Source organism: Acyrthosiphon pisum, chromosome A1, assembly GCF_005508785.2.
Source record: "Acyrthosiphon pisum isolate AL4f chromosome A1, pea_aphid_22Mar2018_4r6ur, whole genome shotgun sequence".
Lineage (NCBI taxonomy): Eukaryota > Metazoa > Arthropoda > Insecta > Hemiptera > Aphididae > Acyrthosiphon > Acyrthosiphon pisum.
In genome coordinates this window covers 40,902,706-40,925,233 of record NC_042494.1, presented here as the reverse complement: position 1 = coordinate 40,925,233, position 22,528 = coordinate 40,902,706, and the positions used below count along the sequence as shown (strand labels likewise).

Genomic DNA, 22,528 nt, shown 5'->3' with positions numbered 1-22,528 from the left:
ATACAGACGACAGTGGGTCGTGGCGGAGTAATCATTATTAATTATAGTGAGGGATGGAATATACTTTAGAAAACTTTATGTCGACAAGTTATAACTTAACTGTAGTCTGTAAATATATTTACTCTCCGATAGTGAAAATAATAAATAACATTTTCAAAACGAAAAAAAAAAACATTATAATATTATAATGTCAGCATTTTACATTTAATGGCGCGGTAGTTTATTATGAATGACGCTACGAGTTTTTTGGGGGTTTTGTATTTAAACTACAATTATTTAAATTGTGTACAGTATATTAAACAACAATAATATATACACTATGAAGTCTGCGATGTAATGCAATACTTTCTAATAATTGTCCATCTACTCACGTACTCACAATATGCGCAAAACTTTTTTAGGGACCACTAACAATTCCACATCATGGGATAATTATAATGTACACGGGATATGTGTTTGTTCTCTCATTATCTCTTTATTTCCCTCGTATACACCGACCGTAGAACAAACAAGAAAATAATGGTACGAACTCTGTACCATAACTATTATTATTATTCGTGTAGCGCATAATTAGCAAACGATGTGGTCAAGTTAACAATATTTTTTTTTAAAATAATTAATTCGAAACGTTTGGAAAACTAACGAGATTCGTTGTGTGAAGCATTTGTAAGTATAGGTACTATAAAGCAGAACATCGTGGTTTCAGGAATTATTACATTTTTTTAAACATTTATATAGCACGATACGAGTACATACGCATCAAATGACAAATTTAAAGGGCAGCGATTTCGGGGTGAGTACGACTACAGAAAAAACTAAAATCTATTACATTACAGAAAACCTACTTTTTTTTAGAAATTTCAATCGCGAAATTTATCCGAAAAGGGTTAAAAAAAATTTACGTTTTTCTGCAAAACACGCCCATACACTGTGGTTGGTCGATATAATATTATGGTAGGTTCAATTTATTGTTATTATATACAGGGACTTATCGGTGGAAACGCGTAGACGATGATGGTGATGATGACGATGATGATAATATTGTAATCTGTGAAGTGTATATTCGTCGGACCACCGATGTCGGAGATTATAACAGTGTGGCTGTTCCGAATTCGCAATATCCAACCGAATATAATAATTAATAAATAATAACTAGTAGGTACGTATTATGACTATACATAAAACCTGACCGGATATTACCGCAGAAATGTGGCATATTTATTTTGAACACTGAAATTATTTCGGTTCGATTGAATAGCATTGTAGTAACAATACTGTTGGCATCTTAACGCGAACAATATTAAAACATATTTTGTTAAATAAATGCATACAATATATATGTGCAGAGTAATTTGCAGAAAATACAACGCCCACTGTTTCGAATACAACTGAACTCCTTTCGGTGTTCTGTTTAAAAAATTGATCCGAAATTGTGTATCTACTGGTCGTATATTATTTTCTTTTACGCAAAAGAAAAAAAAGAATTGGCTCCTAGATGCCCATTATACGCGGAATACAATACATGAATCAGATTATACAGAGTGAGACAGCTGTGCAGTTTAAGGCGGGATCAGGGCAGTGGAGCAATTATGGTGGAGCTGCGGTCGATATAGCATAAATCATCATGATTGACTTTGAACTTCTAGTGAATTTCGGTACACGTGAAATTATTTCGGCGTCTGGGAAGTGAGAACTATATAATATTACCATACATAATATATATTACATAATATAGGTACCTACGATTATAATCATATACCTACACAGTGCTTTTGGATACAAATAAAATGTATTGTAAATTGAAATCATTTTTCTGACACGGTTTTGAAGTGAAATAATTACGTCGTTGACTGACATACTTATAGATTCTATCTATACATATTATACTATCGTTATCGACGACGAAGAAAACGGACATTATTTTGTACAAATCCAATTCATAATGTCTGCCATTGACTAAATAAACAGTCGATTGGACGGAGTCCACTGTGGTGCGAACACAATTCTCGGTTTAACGATGAAAAGTATTATTAATTATAAAAAAAAATAATATCATACACTGTCAGTTTTGCGTTAAACAAATATTATAAAAATCAGTATTGACACGTTTCCAAATGACTTAATCGACTAAAACGTGTAGTAGTATTTAAAACTCGATTTATTTTTATTTCAACGTGTATTTTATTATAATCGTAGGATCGCATTTGGTCAGAACTATACTGATCGCACACCGCCACCGCGCAGGCTGCAGCGGCACGTGTGATTCAATACGAATGTTTGTCCATTAACGATAAAACACATTCTGTAATTTTAAATTTTCTGCAGTCAATCACGTGTCGATGGGTATAAAATAAATGGCATCGTAGTTTTCAAATTTAAAATCGATTCAATTCTCATTTTTACAAATTAAAAAAAACCGTTTAATAAACGAACGATGCTGTCGGATTAATCCACTATTGACGAATGCACGCGCTTAATCTCCCCATGCCACACAACGTTTATTAATACATAATATACTATTGTCTATTATATATTTTGTTTTTTAAAATTAAATCTGGTTTTGTTTTATGATCGTGATAGATAACCGGGTAATATTATATTATAATAATATTATGATTTGTATTCGATATGATAATATACATACTCGTATTGCTGCGTGTTAACATTCCATTGTTCAATTTTTAGTTATTTATTACCTAAGCATTTAATATTTGATATAATAACTGTTATACATTATAATACATTTTTACATAATATATAATATATTTTTAGGAAAAAATGGATGCCAATTTATGGATGGAGATTAGAGGACTTGTTGCGTGGTTGGGAAAAATGTTTGGGGGTAGTTGTATAAATTATTTCTATATAATATGTAGACACTATACACACTATATGTATATATATATATATAGTCACCTTTACTGATTTTGGGGTTTAACCCTCATAATACTGCCTTTGTGGTGGAGGAACGAGAGCGGGTGCTTGCAAATGTTTGCCCCGGGGCGCCAAATGGCGGACACGACCATAAAGATTCGTCGTCTTACAAAAACAAGTTATTAGGTATACAGTATACTACTATTGAGTACGTATTTAATAAATAATGTATACGACATTTTATTTATGATTTTTATAAATAATTATTTATTTCTAAAATATAATTTTGTCGTTACCAAAAATAATTTTTAGAGAATAAATTAGGTAGACCAACTTTGTTACCAACGTTGATTGTAATATTCAAATATTGGTAATTGTCACGAACTCTGTGTAACCCATAATTAAACGAGTTTTCGATGTCGTCATTATAAGTCCGGAACACATTCTGAATAATTCATTTTAAATAATATCCAAATGCTACTCATAAATGCGAATTAGCTAAATATATTGCAAGTGACCCGGTTTGTTGTTTATTATATTTATACATGATGTTTTAACCGAAAAATAACCCTTGATTTATGTGGTATGCTTACATATTATTATTATGTACAGAAAATAGTTTCTCAACTTCAAAATCAAGGTATTCATATTTAAGAACCCGCGGACGTACCAATTAGGGTTAAATGCTTATAAATGCGTTACGAAGAATATTAAAGTGTACATAAATTTGTTGTATACGTAGCAACCAAATACGAGTACAGCGAATAGAAAAGGGTGAATTTCGATAGTTTAAATTAAACAAGAAGTATTAAGTAGTATTATTAGTATTAAATAGTTACAATGAGTAAGTATTTATGTAGTATTGGCTGTGTAGCAATGTAAACATGTATTACGTACCTGTAAGTAATATTATTATTATTATTATTATAATTAGTAAACTTAGCTACAACAATAAGTACTAATATTTAATGTCAACAGTTGAATAATAGGTAAGTAAAATTAAAATAACAAAAAAAAAACTCAAAATTATTACTTTGTAATTTTCATATGACTACAAACAAAATATGCCCAAATGGCCAAAATACAGTGTTATTGAGTAATAAAGGAACGAAATGTATGTGTGACTGTAACGATATTATTTCATTTGTAACGCGTTATGTAATTTCTTGAGAATTTGTGACAAAACCGTAATGATAATACGTATTTTTGATAAGTGCAAATGTATCATTTGAAATTTTAACTTGTAAAAATTAAGTTTTAATTGTTATTGACAACATATTTGTCTTTTATTTGTTATTACTTATAATTATAAATAATAAATAGAAAATAGAAAATAATGGAATGTAAAATAATGTAAATTCGACGTAATGCAACGACGCGCGGCTATAGTAACCACTCGATACCAAAGAAAAAAAAATTATATTATATTATACCTATATCAATGATCTAGTTTATTGAAATGTACAAGAAAAGTAAGTCACCAGAAACCAAGTACAAATATAAATAATAGCCATTGTAAATATCAGCTAACGGACTTTGCTTTAAAGCAATTATAAATAAGCGCATGAATTATTACTATAGGCGAGTAAAGTTAAATTGTATGGGTAGTGAACGTTAATATTATGAAAAAAAAAATTATCATAGCTCCGATTTTAAAATGGTGTATTAAAAACAATTTATAGTCCGCAATCGAAAACGTTCAAAACATGAAATTGAAAATATTGACATTCTATACAAAATATATTTGGTTCATTTTGCAACGACAAAAGTACAGTATGCATATTCAGTTAACGGATTCTATATTTTTATGTCAATAACTTCCGAGTTATTTGTCATCGATACATTTAATTTTTTATTAAGACACAAAAACCTTTAATCATATCAAATATTTAGGCTTCTAAATATTATTTATTGTATCATATGCATCGTAATTAAATCTGCGATGAAAAATTAAATTATTATCTAGTTCTCAAAATGGTATTTAACTAACCCATGTAGATCGATACACGTCAGGTTTAATTTAAAAAAAACAAAGAAATTAATAATCATATATGTATATATATACATATTATATATATTAGATATTGGTACATCACAATTGAAAACACAAGAATAAATATTGATCAACCAACCGACTGTTATAACATGTATAAACTGTGTAAAATTATAAATATCTGTTCATGATTTGTATAGGTTTTTTTTGGTAACCTGTAGCATGTACTACAAATGTCATGGTGGTTAATGTTAATTGTTATTATTAAATCGATTACTATACATTTAAGCATTAAATCAAGAATAATTTATTTAAAACACCAGTAATTTTTTTTCTTTTTTGCGTTTTAAATATATTATTAATGTTTGTAGTAAAAGTTTAAAGTACCTATGCAACATTTAAATTACAAATTCTAATTAGGTAACAATTGATTTTAACGTTGTAAAAAAGGGAAGTACACTTTTTTACATTGTCTATGACAAAGAAAAATTCTTGGAACTTACATACTTTATTATATTTTAAATAGTATGCACCTGTGGAGCGTGTAACAGAAAGAAATGACAAAAATAATTAATCGATAATGTAATAACTTTGATTCTAATCATTTTTTAATTTATATTTAATATTATTATGATTATGGTTCATTGAATTTCATAATAATATATATATATATTATATATACTAACAAATACAATTGTATTAATAAGAACAAGAGTAATTTCGTTGTTCATTGATTAAATATATCAGTTATTTCTGTTTAATCCTGTACATTAAGCTTTTGAAAAAGTAGTAAACTTAACAATTTAATTGAAAGACCTTAATAGATTTTTAAATATTTAGGTACGATATATATTTTAGATATTTCGTAGTTACAATTATAATATATTTTAATACATTGGTCATCATTTGATGATAAACACTTAAAACTTTCAATTTTACAGATTACAGCTTACGATTAAAAGTAATCAATGAATAAATGTTAAATATTTAAAATTAATAAACAGTAATATAAGCTAATGTATTAATAAAATATGATTTTATGACTGACTGAACCTACTCCTATTTATAGTACAGCTAAAAAGTTATAACTTATACCTACACTTAAATAAATGGTATATTACTTTAAATTTTTACATATATCTATTTTCTTTTTTTTTCTTTTTTCTTTTTTTTTTATTGAGTAAAAAGACAATCTACATTCTATACAACAAATATATTTTTTGCCAATATTTTTAAAATTGAGTATGTAATTTATGATACCTATAGCCCATAGTTTATAAGAATGTACAAGAAAAATGTATAGACATAATTTCTTATATTTTCGTTGCACCTGTTGGTCCTGAATTAAAAAAAAGTGTAAAAATGATTGAGTGTGATGTTATATACTCGTACATCCAAGTAAGCCACAGCAATAGAATATTATGGATAATGAATATTATGATTATATATTTAGCAAATACACAAAAATTATAACAATGTACATTGAACATTCTATACATAATATCAACCTTAAACGTTTACGTGTACTATAACGTCTATAACCAATAAATTTAGCTTTGATACAAAGAGCGTTGCACTCTTTTCCATTTATGTTTTACTTTTCCCATATTATAATTTCTGCGAATTGTTTCAATCTTGGTATAAGAAAATTTTCCAACTTGCTTACACATTTCAATTCTGTTTTCGCAGGTAAGCGTGCCTAGGAAGGTATACAAAAAAAAATAACTGATATCGTTACAGAAAAAAACTTTATTTAACGTTTAAATATATAGTTTTTTAAAAATGTTAACTTCAAATTTCTAGAAAAATAATTACGCGTATAGATTTTCAATATTTTTAAATTGCTGTAAGAAAATGTATGATAAATATTGTATGGGTACGCCGTGGTTAGTAAAACTAAAAATTTTATTCATTTTTAACTACAAAAATACAAAATAAATAACAAATTATCGTGATATAAACAAATTTTGCTAAAGCATAAAAATGTTAACTAAATCATATTTTCTGCTACAGCAAGACACAAATAATTGTAAAATCAATACATTCATATAGGAAACTACAATAGCAATCAAATGTCTGTTAAAAACTCAATACACAGATTACACATTTTATATACTTACCTATTTATGATAGCAGTGATATAAAATGATAGCAAATTTATTATATTTTCCATTTTTATTCAAATATTTTAAAAAGTTTAATGTTTATAAGAAATATATGTATGGGTAAAAAAATGAATGGAAATTTAATTATATACAAACCTACATAATTAATGACTTTTAAAATAGTTTGAAGAATTTTTTTTTTCTCTTAGAGTTATGATTGATTATATTAAAACATTTAAAACCATTAGCGATTTATAAATTTTTTTCATTTATCAAACTTCTGAGTATTTTAATATGGGTTAAAATTAATAAATTTGACTGCTTTTTTTTATGCCTTTTTTAGTAATTGAAGCTTTTTAGTGAAGTAATATTTGGTTGGGTTGTTTTTATATTTATTATAATATTATTGTTTTTTGATGTATAGTAACAGTATAATATGTATACATTAGCCATTTTATATAAATTAAATTACACTGTTCTTATGTTCCTAGTAATAAAACAATTACCTACCTATTTATTTTATAAATATATTGTATACGAATGTACCTAACAACCATCATTTGTGTTTGATTATTCTTAAAGATCTAAGTAGAAATTATAAATATAATTCGATAAAGTTTTAGGGCTACAATTTTAAAATAAAATTTTTAAATTATATAAAATCTATTAATAGGTACTCTAGAAATATATACTTTAATAATTTATCTCTATTAATTTATATAGAAACAACGTAAGCTACCCATCTTATTTATACATTTTTGTATCCATAATATGTATATAAAATACATTTATTATTAAAACTAAATTACCAACATATCATAATTTTTCCTCTCATTTCCGTTTGTAAGTTTGGATAATTCATCTTTTGTTTTCCTTTTACTGCATGTTAAAATTCTATCGTATTGTATTTCAATTCCGTGACCAAATACCTACTCTAAGTTGTTTTCGTTTGAACCGAGCCACGTAATGTAATCCGTTGTTAGCACACAATGAGTCTGAGAAGTTCACATCTGTCTTGTTTTATAGCAGGCATAATGGTTTTGTCCAATAGCTCCTCATATCCTATTTTCTTTTAAAATTTATGTTTACCGAAAAGAGTTTAAATTTCAAAGCAAAACTACCTAAAGCATAATTCCTGCAAGATAGATTGATTGTTGCTCAGACAGAAAGACTTAAGACAGTATAGGAACTTAAGCTCTTTCTATGCTATATTTATAAGACTATCAACTTATTCTTAATGTTAACTCATACTGTCCAACGATGTTGTATGAATAATATGTATTATTATAGATGGAGTAACATTTTTCAGTATGGAATATTTTATATTGGAGTTGTGAAGTCAATACCAATATGTAGACACAAAATATATACTAAAATTTAAAAACTGGAAAGAACATCAAATGAATATCGGGCCACATGATGGTCAGTACTTTTCTATTTTGTTCCAACACTTTTGAAAGACTTTACAGTATTATTGATTTGCGTAAGATGTGCCTAGTTAGAGTTTTAAGGCAAACACAATGTTCCCGAGTTCTTCTAACAAGTAAAAATCTATTATTCTTGAACTGAACAACAATTTACAATTTAATAAGATTTTTAAATATTCATTAATCGTGACATTGTATAAAATATTATAGTAAATACTTGAAGGACATAATAAAAATTAAAAACTATCAAAAATACAGTATAATAACATATTTTATAATAAACATTACAATTTACAGTGTGTAAGTAATATAATTTTTGAAAGTTTTATTAAAGATAGGTATAGGTCGGCGTTTTGGAATTAGGTCATACATTAATCAATTTCACAAATAATGACTGATTTCTGGGAAAACAAAATATTTGACAATCCTATATAATATTATAGTATGGAACAATCGTAATCTACTCACAACTACACTGTCAATTCATGGAATTTATTAATATAAATACATACAATTATAATATTTAACTATTGGCATGTGTATGTCAACGATAATGAACAGTTACAAAAACAAATTATTGTAAAACAAATAATTTTGACCCTTCATTCATAGCATTTGGGGAAACAACACGGAATCATAAATAATAATCGTATTTACTAGTAATATTATAATAATATTACACACCATCAATTAAATTGATTACATAATAATATATGAACTAAAACAAAAATAATATTATCATAGCAATAGCGTATGTGAGTGAACGCTAATAATATATTGTCATACCTACCTAATAGGTAGTACCTATCTATAATAATATGAGACACAAATAAATGTCAAGGTATAAAAACTGTTCATTAAATGGTATATTAATTAAACACATTATTTGATATTAATTACAAGTATACATTTTATCACAAATAAAATTAATATTTTACGGTATTATAATTTATAATAACTATAAAATACCATTAATTGTGGAATCTATGTTTTTAGTAATTCTTTGTGATTTTCAATTTTAAAACGGAATATTATGATTTACGATGTCCTTTTTGCTTTTGCCTTTTTGATCCACGAAGTGCTCCTGCGTAATACTTAAAGCCATACCTTTAATCAAAATTAAATTATCTTTCCAGCATTTTATATTATTAAAAAGTTCCGAACTTGATAGGTAGTAGGTACCCATAGGGCCATATCATTATTTAAGCCAGACATATTTAATAGATAAAACATATATTTTTTAATTGATCTTTTTTCTTTTTGATGACTTCGCTATTTTTCGTTCTTAAATTTATAAATGATATATATTGATATAATATATAATATGAATACCTTCTAAAATATAAAAAATATAATCTGTTATTTCATAAGATTACCTATTAAAGGATTTCAGTCTATAGGTACCTGCCTACTGATTAGCCCATTCATCATTGTCAGTAGAAACGACGAGCAACCTTAATCGTATAATACGCAAGGATAGACTGGTGTAACTGCCGATCATACGCAATAAAGGTTATGAATTTATGATTAAGTAAATTTAGACAGCCGAGTATAATATAATATATAATTATAATCTACTACAACGGGATTTAATATTAAAAAAATTGTATAATAATATATTATATAGGCATATAGCCATTAGTCGTCTAGTATATAGTACAGGTTATATTGTAATATTTTATACTGTAGGACTTATTGAGTAAAATATAATAATTGTAGCTCAAACCTCATTCCATACTCCAAAAGGTTCGATATATTATGAGTTGATATGAGGTTATTTACATATTTTCCATTAACAATAACAAATAACAATATACATCCACAAAATAAAATAGCAATGTCAATATTTTCATTTTCAATGAAAAAACAAACAATAAATATTATTGTAATCAGCTGAAAATGAGCATGCCAATATGTATGCAAATGTTTTATAATAATATATTATTAAATCACAGATATTTATTATGCGCAATTAATGTTATTTTCATATCATAGGTGATATTTTACCGACAAATTTTAATCAGTAGGGATAACCTAAGAATTCACGTGAGGTTGATGCTGGATACGAATTTATTACACAAATTTCGAAGGAGGGTCGGTTAAAAAAGCACTAGCAATAAACTTTGATTAAAAATTAATCATGGCGACCAAATGCTTTTTCTGCAGGAATACCATAATTTTATAATTTAACGTCAGTTAGTTAAAGGACTATCAGAGCGTGGAGAAAAGGAATAAAAAGAAAAGAAAATACCATCCCTTTCACTCGGCGAAACGAGTTGAGCCATTTTACTAGATTTTTTTTTCTTGCGATTGACACTTCAAGATTGGTTTTCTATTGAATTCAATTTACCTTACAGTAAAAGTTCCATTAATCCAAATTCACCATTTACGAATAAGAAACATCAGTTACCATTTAACATTCAGAAGTGTACACATTGGTAACTGGTGGTCTAACAACAGCATTGTTTTAAAGACGAGTGAATACAAATTGGAGAATGAGTCGAACAGGAATAAATTATCCATGCTACGGTGTATTATTTAGACACGCATATCAGTATACAACAAAATTATTTTTAAAACGATAAAATTTAATACAAAATAAATATTTTTTGCAACTTTTTCATTATTGTATTGATTTAATCGAATCAAATATTTCACCGAAATATAAGAACAACTTTATTATTCTATATGATATGTACTATAAGTTTATTCATGAGGTCCTTGACATAAATCATCACTACTGCCCTAGGTACTTTACATGTATGCCACTCCTGGCCATAAGAAAGAAATAGAATCCTCTGAAGCGTTTCACTAAGTTAACGCTTATTGAAAACGTATTGTACCTCTTAAAAATTCGCATCCAATAAAACTTTATTTTACTAGTAATTTTATTCAATAAAACTACTCAACTTTCCAGAGAATAATTTTAAGTTCTAATATTATATTATTAAAATTCAAATTAATAGTTTTTTATTATTCAGAATCAACATAAATATAGGTACATAAGTAATTCATTTAGTATAGAAATCTGAAAAGTTATTTTTCCACTCAACAAAAAATTAAAAAGATAGATCGTTGTTGAATTTATAATATATTTAGATACCAAACATATCACCACTTGTCTACATTTTTAAATAATTAATCTTACTGTATATTCAGCAATATTAATGAAGCTAAAACTAAAACAATAATTTTCACTAACCTAAAGTATTCAATTCCTAGAAAAAATAATATTCTGTAGAATATAATGAAGTATCTAGGACCTAGGTATAAAAAACCTAATTCAACTTAAAGTTATAGTGTTTGAAAATAAATAATTAAAATTTTTTGAAGAATTCATCTTAATTTTAAGAATTTAGACGGACAATTATATATTGTTCAAGTAATACGTTTAGATAAAAAATTTAATTCTGGAATTAATTTAATTCCATTATTATTTAATTTCGTCAACTTTAGTTACAGATATTTCTCACAACAAGATGTTTTTTTTAATACTTGTTTTTATAAAATTTAAAATATGAATAGAAACAACGTGTTTACAACGTAATTATTGTTGAATTGTTCACGTTTCGGGGTAACAAAAACAGTATTCCTAGCTCCTGCACATGCTAAATGAATACATTCCAATGATAATCGATCGAAATGCTCATTATTTGTAGCTCTAGTTCTCTTCTCGTAGATACTTGTTGAATTCTCACTGACGAAGTTAATTTGCTCTAAAATCATCGTGATCATTGATATTTATCACAAAAGTTTACTTTGACAATATTTTAGTTAACACAAGCCGCGAATTAATTATTTTATGATTGATAAGTAAACAGAATGTTAAAATTGATGAAATAATTGAAAGTAAGATATAATTAAAAATAACAGAGATTTGAAATAAATGTCACGATTTCTGTAAAACAAATGTTCAACTTCGCATAGGTATGAGTTGTTAACAATGTAATACAAAATATCCGACTTCGTTTCAAAAGGAAATAAATTAAAACGGTATGAACACTATCCTTTATAAACTTGACTGGAAATTTAATATATTGTTAAATATAAAACAGTTTCACATATAAATATAAATTCTGATTAAAAACAGCAACTGCAGTACATATTGTATAGGATTTTTTACATTTATTTTTGGTTTGGTGAAATGTTATTTTAAAGTTATAAACAAACAATAAATGCAATGAGTTTTTCTGAACTTCTCTACAGATTTAATACTGGACACTGATTTAATATTCTTTTACGGAGGTATAATAGTAGTTTTCAAAAAAAAAAAAAATTGAATAAATAATAACACATACACATACGAGTACAGCTCCTATTGTATTTTTCAAAATCCATAATATAATGATTGGTCACTGTGAGCTTCAGATATCATAATTATTTTTCAATTTATCAATACACTTGAAAGTAAACAGATATTATGCCCACTCTTTTCAATGGCTCACTCAAATCCAGTACCTACAAGCATTTTGTATTTTATCAACACACAACAATTGTAACAATACATTTAAACTAAACAATTTGGGCATGATAACTTCTTTAGTTCTTTACAAGTTCAAAATAAAAATAAAAAGGTCATAACTAAGCTCAATAGATTAATATAATAAATTATCATATTGTTATCAAAACAACATTAGCAATAATTAAATAATATACTTGTTAGCAATATTAAGGTCAGTTATGTAAATAATATAACTAGAATGTTGTAATTAAAATTCTATTTTCTTTGGAAAACTACGAGCCACAAAAATCTCATTTATATAATATACAGTACACGTAATATACCTTTACAAGCCCTAAAATTACTTTCCAAAAACGTAAACATATCAAACATATTACGTACGAGAGTTTTATTGTACTTTATAAATGACCCTGATGTCGAAAGAATGCCTTTAATGAGATGTAGAAACTTATTTAATTCATCTCACTAAGTATAGAGAAAATTAAATATATAATGAAAACAAAATACACATTTAAGTTTAATTTAAAACTTAAGATAGCTATAAAAACATCAACAAATAGTTTTAAATAAATAAAATTGTATTTATTCAAAAGTGACTTCTACAAATACGATTATTAATATTAAAGAAGTTTTGTGATGTAAGAACACAAACTGAAATTCAATTTTGTATTCAAGGAATAATAATAATAAAGAGGAATATGTTCGGTTTAGGTATATATTATTGTAATATGAAATGCATAATACATTACGTAGACATGTTTGTGATCTCAGTAAGCATAATAATATTCTTGGTAATTTTCACTTTCGGTAAGTAACGTAAACTATTAAAACTTTATTATTGTTTATTAGAGTAGTTTGGTACCTGTAGTTTTAGTAATATTGCAAGACACTTCACGTCTTGTACGGATATCGTTTCTCAATGATGAATATTGAATACTAAACATTATAGGTACCTACTGTTGATCAATTATGAGTAAACCAATTATTTTTTTGTGGGACAAGGTGGCCGAGCGGTCTAAGGCGTCGGTTGCGGCGCTACCGTCGCTGGTTCGATCCTCGGCCACTGGGCGGAATTTTTCTTCGGGCAAGTAACGGTGTCCGGAGAACAAGTGCCGCCACCTCCCCCCCCCCCGCGCATGACAGATACCTACAGGTGCCCAAATCAAAAATTCTGCCACTACAAACACACACGTATTCCTCCTCCTACCAACAAAAAACCTATAAACAAAAAACAAAAATAGCTAATGGCCTAAGTTGCCGGGCTTAAGCTCAAAAAAAAAAAATATTTGTTTTTAAGTGTGTAAAATAAAACATTGTAATTAAAAACAATATCAAAATTCATTAGTTTATACATTAATCTAACGTTAAAGTAACATTCGTATCATAAATCAATGCGATCCAGAATCTTCAGTATTAATAACATTGTATTAAATGTTAATTTATTTTATAATTATTCTTAATTTAAACTTCAAACATAAATAGCGTCAATGGCAATATGCGAACAGATTTCCCCTTTAAAAATGTAATTGTATTCGTACTACTCGTTTAAATAACCAGCCAACCGAGAATATTGTTTTTTAATTTAATTTCTCCTCTATAAAGAAACTCGATAGAAATAAATGTTCGCAAAAAGCACGTTACAAAAGGTTTTTTTGGATAAAACTCAAAATCTGTCTGAAAAGGGTAGTTTAGTTGATTTGCATATAATATGCACAGTACTATAAATATCTCGTCGTAAACTTTCTGACCTGTGTGCACTATAGAGGTATGCAAACAAATCACGTTTGATAAGATACGATTTTTCAGTTTTTATTAAATTTTTTTTTACATCAAAAGTTAAAAACAACTATGATATATTAAAATTTAATTCTGTCCTTACTCAGAATGATGTATATTATATGAATCATTATTTTAAATTTTTAGTATTAAAACTCCAAGAATAATATATAATGTATGTTGGGTATTTTATTTTAGTTAGGTACTTATATCTGAGAAATGATAGCATGCGCCGGCCCTTAAGAACTGAACAATGTTTATAATTAATATCGTAATCGTAATTATTATTTTAAAGTTAAATAAATATTAAACACAATGAATACGAATATTGTTTAAAATATGGATTTGAAGTAGGTTATAGGTACAATAAACTCATCTTATCAAGTAGAAAGATTTTTTTACCTACCTAATTTTTTGGTACCTACCTATGCTAGATTTTTTTAAGGTTTTTAGTGAATATAATAATATGATAACTTTTTTTCTCAAACGAACTCAATTTTTTTAAATTGTTTTAAATAGATTCTATAATATTCAATTTATAGTTGTTTGTATAATATAATATTATATGAGTATAGAATTCATAGGGGTGAAATAAATAATAAGGGTGTAAACATAAATATGTAATCATAAATCTATCCACTACTCAAATTGTTGAAACTGAAAATATAGTTATAAATAATAAATGATTTATTAAATATTAAAATTGTATGTATACAAATATGTAGAAAAATATAATTTATGAAAATAAAATAAATTTGTGTTTTAACCTTATGAGTTCAGAGTTATAATATATAACTTTAAAATAAAAAAAAAATATGTAGTTTGTTATAGGTGCCCTCGCCTCATTTAAATCACCTAATACCTGAGCAATAGTTCGTTATATAAACTATAAACACATTGCGTTTATTTTAATCATTTATCGTGTTTAAAAATTAAGAGAATTATTTTGTAAATGGGGTTGAAAGAAAGTTTATTAGGTATATGGTTTATTTTGAAAAAAAATTATTTTTGAAAATTCATTGTCTTTTTTTTGGAAGTAAAGTATTAATTTAAATCCAACAATAATATTAACATTTTATTCCGTGGACATTTAGTACCTACCTGGAATCTAACATACCTATTTTGTTAAATCAATGGAATTAAGTAAAGGTTTTAAATAATATATTGATTATATTTTGTAAGTATGAAAACTACACATATATTATGCGTATACATATGGTGGATGCAATAAGATATACTATGTACATAGTATAATATTAACATTATTCGTCGCATGTGCAACTCGAATTTGATGGTATTAAAACGATACCAGAGAGCTTTTGTTATGTTTATTGGCCTCCAGAGACAGGGACCTATAAGAGCTGCAGATCACCGATGACAGGGAAGGGACAAGGTTCAATTTTCTACAAGACGAGACCCCCATAAAAATAGATGCTCACAATATACGTAGGTTCTAGTAGAAGCAATACGGTATTACGTTTATGGTCTTTCACTATATATATTCAGCATGCGTGTTTCTAAGCTAGTAAGCTACCGTGCTAGATATTCCAGTAAATGTTATATAGGTATTTAGGGATATTATTTTATTATTATTCTTGTAATAATAATATATAAACTTCATGTAGACTGCCATTTTAAGTCAGACGTCTTATTAGCGCGATGGCCGGTTAGCAATATGCTCTCGATATGTTTTTTCGATACATTTAGCTTAGGATCTCGACGACGAAAATAAACGAGTTGCAAGTGCAGAACTTTCATATAGAACTACGGTGTTTACTTCATAGACGATGACTAAGTTACGACGTATTACCAATGATAACATAATTAGGTCATGAGAGTCTACAAAAACTAACAAACATAAATATTTTAAATAGCTGTTTTGCTAAGTCTTCCAGTGTTTTAGTTTTTAAGTGCACGATCCCACTCTCTTTTGTTCGAGATTAAAAAAAAAAAGTTTATTTACTTATATCATTGGAAATAGGTTAGAGAGTTTAAGAAGAAACAAAGAACATTATATTTCTAACAATTTAACAATCATTTAACATTTTAACAATTATTTAACTGCATATTTTAAAATTTTAAATTGAAAATTTTTCAAACCATGAAAAGTATGATAAGTTTGAAATACAAGTTCTAAAAATAATAATCATAAATGTAGCAAATATTTTATTTATATGGTTCTGATCATTCGTTAATAAGGTAAAGTTTAATAACTCAGCAACAATAGTCGTTTGTAACTAAATATAGATGCGTCAATATTTTCATAAAAAAAACATTAAATTATCAATATCATACAGTTAAAAGGGTGGTTCTCATTTGTATTGCCACAGGATACTCCATAAATGGTATAAAAATCAATTAATCAGCATATATGGTCATTAAAATAGTATACATTAAAATTCCAATAGTCAGAATTTTAATAAAATCAAATTATTAAAGGGTATAAGCTAGGTGAACGCTGATTACTAGACATGCTTGCTGAATCATCCTATATAATATTATAATATTAAATGTTTTGATACTATTATAATTTATAACTTTAACTTAGATGACTATTAGTTTTTAACATTTCCACATTTAAATTGGCACAGTTGTTTTTCTTTTTCTAATTACAATATAGGTACCTACACTTTGTTTCATAATTTAAAATATAGACTAATATCACACATTAGTACATTACTAATTATGTAAACGAAGTTATATAATGTCAATTAGTGTAACTTATATTTTTTGAATGATCTGAAGAGATTATTCGAATATTACGTCTTAGTCAAAACTTATATTATTTCTACTTAACCAGAAGTCATCATTAACATAGTTTCTACTCATGAATAAAAGTCAAATAGTGTCATCATAGGATCATAATTACTCCCCCATTATTATTACATGGACAGTTGGGACGGTTTTGATAATCCACTTGCATAGAAATGTATTTTATTGAAACTAAACTATAAAAGCTAATTTGTCTGTTATAACAGTAACAGCTATAACCCTAAACTATAATATAGGGATTTATTTTTATAATTATGTTTATTCAAAGTTAAAAATCATAATACTCTGAAAGTGTTGAAAATAATAAAATGATTTTGATTATTAAATTATTAAAAACCATAATTTATATAGAATGTGTACATTAGGTGATATAAACGTATTATTTTTAAAAGGAAAATCGAAAAAAAAACAATGTTTAAAAAAAACGTAATTCTACCTACCTAATACCTATACAGTGTAATAGTGTAGGTATATTGTATACTTTTCTAATATAAAAGAACAACGGAAAAAAATTCATACCATAAAACTATATTCAGTTAAGACCAATGAAACCGAACCCATTTCAATACATGAACCAATTTCTGTCCGATGAATTCAAGAAAGAAATATTATATCACAATTTTTTAAATCAATACGTAAAAATATCAACATTTTAAATTACAAATAGGCAAAAGGTAACCTAAGCCTTAATAACTCAATTCTTCAAAAAAATGTTTCACGATCTGTTTATTTGATCCAAAAATCATAATCAAAATATTCTGCATTAGGTCCTATGTCTTTTTTAATACTTATACAAACATATAACATAAACAATCATTGAGATGTTTGTACTAATTTGTATACCAAGCTAACTTTTAGAGGATGACGAATTTAAACTGTTTCTAAAATATAATACAACTATCAAAAATTCTACTCTGACTTATTATAGAGATCAAAACAATTATGCCTACTGTTGTTTTTACATAACTAATTCAAATATTGTTAAAGTCATAATTGAACGAATAATTAAATTATTAGCACGATAAGTAGGTACACTCATTTTAATTAGTTTTAAATATTGCAATTTATTAACAGTTATATTTGGTTATATTTTTATTGATTTTTTTTTATATCATATATTATCTTCGTTTACATTTGATAGGTAGTATAAAGTATCAAATTACATACATTTGACATTTATATATTATGAAGGTAAACATAATTTACTACACTTTCATTATGATATTTTAACCAAGTTTGCTAAAATGTATATATGATTTACGAATTACATAACTTTTATCCTGAACTGTCTGGTTACTCGAGAATAACCCTAAAACCCTTTAGGGATGAAAAACTTATATACATTCTACTTGAAATTCCCTAAACAGTACTATAGATACATATATAGGTACTATATACTACATAATAAAAACATTTTCGTACAATTGATTTCGAAAAAAGTCTTAAAAAACATCGCATAATATATCCACTCGTATAATACTACTAAATACGCAATTTGCAATTTTAAAGTTTTGCATTAAGAAGTATGGTTTAAAAAGTTCGAGAATGTGTATTCATCATAATTAATATATTTTGTAGGAAACATACAAAATAAAATTATGTTTTTAATTTTAATTTTATAAGTATTTTAACTTATATCAGTAAACAGAGACCAGCTAAAAAATAATTATCATGATTTATATTCAGTAATTTATCATGACTTTCGAATAAGGAATCCTATACTATAAAATGACAATTCATAGAAATACAATATAATACAACAATATTCTGTAATGAAGTGCTACGAGTGCCCGACGTGAAGTAGTTTGTATACCTCATGGTATTTTTTTATGTTAAATTACCATGGTGAAAGAACGTACAAATATTATAATATATAAAAATTTAGAAAACTTTTCGAATGTACAAGACATCAAAAAAGTTTGGAAACACTATATACTGTTTGTAAATATAAAATGTTTCTAAATTGTCTGTCGTCACTCTAGTATGTACCTATTGCGTAATATACCTATTGTGCATATTAAGTAGTTATAAGAAAATTGAATATTATAGTTTTGTATATTTTTGTTTTATTGTTTATACAGGTGAATAAAAGAGACAATTCTATTCTTGACCCTTAATTAGTGAGTCTCGTACTCTTTCAAAGGATTAATATTTACGAGGTGTTATGGCTTTATCCTTCTGGGCCCGTTTTTCCCTATTTTCGTTATTCCTTTTGTCTCCACTGTTATTACAGGCAAGTGTCGTGTGAATAAAATTTATAGTCACACAGTTCCAAAAAAAACAGTCTTATAAAACATAAATAAGATTAAAAACAAGTAAAGTAGATCTCAAGTCTTGTTATTTAAGGTTTTTATTACTTTGACACTCAAATGTAAAACTCTTAGTCGTATTATTTAGAAAAAAAATAGTAAGAAATATAATATACCTACCCATTTCACCATTTCATCATCATAATACATATTAAATCATATTATAATAATTATTATACAATTTTATAATTTGTTCATAACATTGTTATGCATTTATAACAACCAACAAATTTTTACTATTTTTCTATCTAAGATTCTAAAAACCCCTTAAATACATCTTAGTCTAATAATACTTCTATAATAAATAAATCATATAACTCGGCAAGAAAATAATTTACAAGTCACATAATAACCCATACTCGTTTTAATGTATTTCAGGCGTGGTTGGCATTAAAAAAATGTATGTGTACAAAATACAAATTTAAAACAACAAAAATCAAAAAAGTTATTATTTTAAAGTTAGTAATATACATTTAGAATAATAAATAAATAAATACGTTGTTTTTCTTTTATCAATTCTAGCAACGATAATTATTTATATTATATAATATTCATATAATAATTTATTAACCACAATTGTAACAGTATTGATAGAAAGTATATGACATAATTTAAAAAAAAAACACATTGATAGCTATAGTGTTTGAATTTAAATTTGTCGATTTCGTATTACTTTTAAGTTTTAAACATCGATGTAAATGATTGAACTTTTTTACCAACTTTCGATTTTGGTGGAGGAGAGAGTAGCGTTGAGATTGATTATGATAGATATGTTTGATCTGAGATTTTAACGAACAGTGTTGAAAATCCTTGTATACCTACTATAATACAACGTTGATAGTTAGCAGGATGCTTGACATAACATTAACAAAAGCATATTATGTGGCGAAGGGATCGCAATATTTCGCGAATGCTACTACGGTATTCAATAGGTACATATATTTAATAGGAATAATATATTTTGTACTAATGTGCATTTACTATTATAATTACTGTTATCGAAAATGATGTTTTTAGGAATCATTCGTTTTCATAACTACTACAGTGCAAAAATGATGATTTATATTCTTTTTCAAACGCCAATACCGAAATCGACATCGAAGAAGAATTTATTTATAATTTTTTTATTATCTGTATTGATTACGTATCAGTTATCTGTATAATGTATTTGGTAAAAATGTCATTTAAAATAATCTATAAGCCCGGTACCGTGTACACCATTCTATCTATTTATGATAAAACATCAGACACAGTCGTGGTAGACTGGTGAGGATTTTTTATAATCTACTCCTAAACTCTTTGTCAGTTTGGAGCTGAAGTGACCATTTGAGTTTTAATAGTTTTGTATAGTTATATAATTATATTATGCGCGGTATCGATTTAAATGTTGACTATTATTTGAGTCAATAGATCCTTAAGAAACATTTCGTGCTCCTAAATATTCGGTACCTACAAATTATAGATAAGGTATTTTCTTCGGTGAGTATATGGTACATTTTGGACTCTGATTCAACGTTTCTTGTACGTTATCCATCATTGTCAGAAATAAATATAATATACATAGTAATAATAAACTCTAAATAAGGTACCTATGGGTACTGTAAGAGATGAGCCGTATTTGTTGTTTACATTAACGCTATCGGCTGTTAAGGAAACCAGCAGGGATATAAATATAATGTATTATAATATATACTAAATAACTACTATACACATTACTATATTTACAGCCATCTAGAGTAATGAATGAATCACCCGTTGTTCTTGTCATGAAAATACTATTATACTTCGTAATCAATAATCACGAATTATTACATTAATCTTTAATAAATGTTGTTAACAAGCATTGGCTTGTACTGCAGAATAACATAGATATTATTCTGTTTATATTCTAAAAAATTATTCGCTTGAAAAAAAGGAAATGTTTATTGGAATTTGGAATATTATTGGAGGTATAACTCATATCCACATTTAAGAGGACGCCATAAAATTAAGTAGTCGGTTCAAGCTTTATTGGTTTTAATACAAATTTGAATTATTAACCAAATGTTAAACTTTAGAGTAACGGCATACTCAGTGGTTATACACTGGTTTTTATGTTATTTAGCGAGTTATGAGTATATTTAAATTGTAATATTTTACATACTTGTCGTTTCTTTAAAAAATTTAAATATCGTAATTTCATCAATGTGCAAACTTGGAAAATGTTCTTATTGTTAAGTTTGATGATAAAATCATTCACTCTAATATTAAAACTAACGAAGCTAAACGTGAACAATTAAACGTAAAATTGCTACGTTAGTGAAGACAACAAAATATGTGGATATGTTGCGTACCTACATAATCTTATTATGCCGTATATAATATACATGATAATATATATCTTGAAGAATAATGAAGACTAAAATCAATAACATGCATACACAATGAGTGTATTGTATATAATAAATCAAAGGTGTATGTATATAGTTGTATACTTACATTGTAATCTTCATGGTTAATACAAGTTGTGTAGTTGGACCAGACTGCACCGGATATTGGGTGCTTGAACCATGTAGCATTTTTATTGCAAATCTTATAAGCAGTTCCTACAATACAACATTTTGAATTATTATAAAAGTCGGGAAATTAAAAATATGTACACATACAACTATAATAGGTATATTTTTTTTTTTTTTTCCTTTATTTGAGATAAACAATCTATACCTTAGGGGCACAATAAGTTTATATGGTTAGAGTAATTTACAACATGATACACTCGACGTGAGAAGTCATCCACTAATGACACTCAACTGATTGATTTTTTTTAATTT

General features: G+C 26.5%; 1 protein-coding gene across 1 annotated transcript in view; it reads right to left on the bottom strand.

Annotated features, from left to right (window-relative positions):
- The window catches only part of LOC100166340 (calcitonin gene-related peptide type 1 receptor), a gene marked incomplete at its 5' end in the record, with an annotated part of 100,518 nt that extends 78,184 nt beyond the window's left edge, over positions 1-22,334 (bottom strand). The window contains one exon of the mRNA XM_016805568.2: positions 22,197-22,334. Coding sequence (XP_016661057.2) covers positions 22,197-22,334 — 138 coding nt within the window. The remainder of the gene's footprint in view (positions 1-22,196) is intronic.
- Between the last annotated feature and the right edge of the window lie 194 nt (positions 22,335-22,528).